The sequence below is a fragment of the Cucurbita moschata genome, unplaced genomic scaffold (assembly GCF_002738365.1).
Source record: "Cucurbita moschata cultivar Rifu unplaced genomic scaffold, Cmos_1.0 Cmo_Scf00005, whole genome shotgun sequence".
Lineage (NCBI taxonomy): Eukaryota > Viridiplantae > Streptophyta > Magnoliopsida > Cucurbitales > Cucurbitaceae > Cucurbita > Cucurbita moschata.
In genome coordinates, this window is record NW_019268521.1 from 2,720,215 (window position 1) to 2,723,800 (window position 3,586).

The following is a 3,586-nucleotide window of genomic DNA, read 5'->3' on the forward strand; positions in this document are numbered from 1 at the left end:
AAAAAAAAAAAAAAAAAAAAAAAAAAAAAAAAAAAAAAAAAAAAAAAAAAAAAAAAAAAAAAACACAGCCATAAATGATGGAAACAAAAAGGTATATCCATGGAAAACACACAAAGATTGCATATTTATTAGTGAAAAAGAAAATGAAAAAAAAAAGGAGGAAGAGAAAGGTGAAGAAGATTATATAATAAATGATGATGAGGAAGACGACAGAAAAGCAGACAGGTACCTCCTTCCTTCCTATTACCATGGATTTCCCCTTCCAAACCCTAAAACATTATTATTATTATTATTATTATTATTATTATTATTATTATTATTATTATTATTATTATTATTATTATCATCATTGATTAGAACTTGTCTGAAAAACCACCCCCACAAATATATACACATAATATATCACCATGAACAGTCACCATCATGTTTTGATTCTCACAACCCACTTGGATTTTTCACCATTTCTTCAACAAAATCAAACAATCACTCATCTCCATGATGTTCTTCTTCACGTTCGTTTGTATGTTTGATCTAAATTCATCATTATCTTGTTCTTCGATTTCAATCTAGATTTATCATATCATGTTGTTTGTTCGTTCCTAAGTTAGATCTAGATTCATCGTCGTGTTGTTCTTCAATCTCGATTCGTTCGTAAGTTTGATCTAAATTTATCATCATCTTGTTCTTCGATCCCAATTCGTTCTTAAGTTTGATCTAGATTCATCATATCATGTTGTTCTTCGATCTTGGTTCGTTCCTAAGTTTGATCTAGATTCATCATCATGTTGTTCTTCGATCTCGGCTCGTTTGTAAGTTTGATCTAGATTCATCATCATGTCGTTCTTCAATCTCAATTTGTTCATAAACTTGATCCAAATTCATCATCATCTTATTCTTCGATCCCAGTTTGTTCCTAAGTTTGATCTAGATTCATCATATCATGTCGTTTTTCGATCTCAGTTCGTTCCTAAGTTTGATCTAGATTCATCATCATGTTGTTCTTCGATCTCGGTTCGTCCATAAGTTTGAATCTCGATTCATCATCATGTTATTATTCGATTTTGGTTCGATTGTAAGTTTGATCTACATTCTTCATGTTGCTCTTCAACCTTAGTTTATTTGTAAGTTTGATCTAGATTAATCACGTTATTCTAAAGATCTCAGTTTGTTCATAACTTTGACCTAGATTAATCATATTGTTCTTCTTAAGTTTGATATAGATTCTATCATATTGTTTACGATCTCAATTCGTTCGTAAGTTTAACCTAGATTTATCAAGTGTTCTTCAATCTTGGCTTGTTCGTTAATTTAATCTAGATTCATTATGTTCTTCAATCGAGGTTCGTTCGTAAGCTTGATCTAGATTCATCATGTAGTTTTTAGATCTGGGTTTAAGTAGGGTTTCAATTCTATATATATATATATATGATAGGTGCAAAATTACTTCGAATTTGTTTAAGAAAAAGATATTAAATTCATTTAAAATACATGCAAATTAAAACAAGAAGATAAAACATTCATACATCTAAGGTAGACTTTTGGAACTAAAAAGTCAACGCAGCTAGCTACTTCTGATGAACTGAGAAATTCAGTAGGACCACATGCAGTCAAGTTCAGTGGAGTTCATGGATCTGGGTTCGTCGGAAACAGCCCAATTTCCGGCGGAATTACAGGCGGCGACGTCAGCTGAGGAGGACATGTTGCCATGGTGGAGCGGCGGTGGTGGCGGAGAAGGAAGATTGACCGGCGAATAGAAGAACGGAAGTTGGAGATTCTCCTGCAAGCTCCGGAGACTTGGGAACGCCGACAGACCCATGTTCCGGTGGAAGCGGGGAGATGGGTCAACGGCGGCGAGAAGTGGAGGGGGAGTGGCAAAATCGTAACTTGGGATGTTAAAACTACCGCCGGTGGTGGTGGAGAAACAGGACACGTGCTCTCTTGGGCTGTTATACGAGCAGCTGTCACGGTCAGTTATGTTCCCGGAAACAGCCGTGGCGGCCACCGGAGCAGAGTACAAAGACGAATCTAGCAGCGGTGGGAGAGACACAGACGACGGAGAGCCTGGTTCTGGGTAAACACTCACCGTACCGGGTATAAACCTGGGTTTCCTCGAACCCCCGCCGCCGTCAACTCCGCCACCAACTCCGGTGCCACTCTTTTGAAACACCCTCGAAATCACCCATTCATCCTGAATTACATTCATACATAACATATAGTTAAAACTCCCAGCTTTTAAAACAATAATTAATGTCACATTCAAATCATGTGTTCATAATTTATTCAAAAACACACAAATAAAACCCTAATTTCACCTGGGTTAACAAAATTATTGCAAATTAAATCACAGTGCCTAGAAACCTCTAATTAACCGACACGTTTTAAGAATTCAAAGATAACCCTGAAAAGAAAAGCACAATAAAGACAATTTCTAGCCGAAGTCCCGTAGAGGGTAGAATGGAGATCCCACATCAATTGAAGAAGAAAACAACCAGACCCACAAAGGGTAGATTGTGAAATTTCACACCGGTTGGTGAGGAGAACGAAACATGTGGAAACCTCTCCCTAAGATACCCATTTTATAAGCCAAGGACAATATTTACTAGCGGTGTACTAGGGCCGTTACAAAATTGAGAATTAGGGTAGGATCAAGAAGAAGAAAAGGGAAGAACCTTGGAATTTGTGGAGAGATAATGGTAAGCAAATTTGCCTTCAAGGCGATATTCATGCATAACCCAGTTACTCTTTTCACCCTTGGGAGCTCTTCCTCTGTAAAACACCAACGTCTTCTTCATCCCCACCAACGAACACGTTTTGACACTATAAATTTCCCTGTCTTTTCCGGTGGCTTTCCAGTACCCAGCCTCCGTCGCCCTGTTCGTCCGGAGACCGGTCGGATACTTCCGGTCTCTAAGGCTAAAGAAATACCACTCCTTCTCCCCCATTTTCGCTTTCTCTGATTAATTACGTAAAATCCTCTATTAATTAACGATTATAGACAACAAAATCAAATGGGGTTCGTTGAAATCAAGAGATAATGAAGCTAATTACCGGGAAGCTCCCATGGCTCGCACTTATTGAGGTCGACCTCTGCAATGGCTCTGCCACTGAAGCTACTGTCGAGGACTTTCTTGAGAAGGTAGTAGGTGATGAGTTCCTCGTCGGTGGGGTGGAAGCGGAAGCCGGGGGGGAGGTGGTGGGGGTGGTGGTCGGCGGCGGCGGCGGCGGAGTCGTGGCGAGAGAATGAAGAAACGTCCATGTTGGAGAAGGAAAAACAGAGGAAACAGGGGGGAGGTCGGAAAAGGAAGAGGAACCCAGAAGAGAAAGCTCAAAACCCAAGTGGAAAATCCATGGAAGGGAGGGAATGGGGGATAAAAAGGGGAGGAAAGGGGGGGTTTCTCTCTCTACTGTAGAGAGAGAAAGTGATGTGGATGTGTATGTGTGAGGGTGGGAGGGAGTGGGGTTCTGATCTGAGTATGCGTGCGTGCGTGAGGAAGTGTGCAGGTATTCCTATGTCAGTGAAGAAAATCAAGTGAAAGGGAACTTTAAATTTTTTTTTTTTTTTTTTTTTTTTTTTTTTTTTTTTTTT

The 3,586-nt window shown here is 39.4% G+C and overlaps 1 protein-coding gene across 1 annotated transcript; it reads right to left on the bottom strand.

The window, feature by feature from the left end:
* Window positions 1-1,532: 1,532 nt before the first annotated feature.
* LOC111442545 (protein CUP-SHAPED COTYLEDON 2-like) lies at window positions 1,533-3,256 on the bottom strand. Its single transcript, XM_023079948.1, has 3 exons — window positions 3,049-3,256; window positions 2,670-2,953; window positions 1,533-2,188 (listed from the first exon to the last, which is right to left on the bottom strand). The coding sequence occupies exons 1-3, from the start codon at window positions 3,254-3,256 to the stop codon at window positions 1,589-1,591; spliced, it is 1,092 nt and encodes a 363-aa protein (XP_022935716.1). The 3' UTR covers window positions 1,533-1,588.
* Window positions 3,257-3,586: the final 330 nt, after the last annotated feature.

Excerpts from the sequence above, each read along its gene's own strand:
- LOC111442545 (XM_023079948.1), bottom strand. The coding sequence starts at position 3,256 with ATGGACGTTTCTTCATTCTCTCGCCACGACTCCGCCGCCGCCGCCGCC. Across the intron at positions 2,954-3,048 it reads CGAGCCATGGGAGCTTCCCG|AGAAAGCGAAAATGGGGGAG; the intron begins GTAATTAGCTTC and ends GTAATTAATCAG. Across the intron at positions 2,189-2,669 it reads ATCTCTCCACAAATTCCAAG|GATGAATGGGTGATTTCGAG; the intron begins GTTCTTCCCTTT and ends AATGTAATTCAG.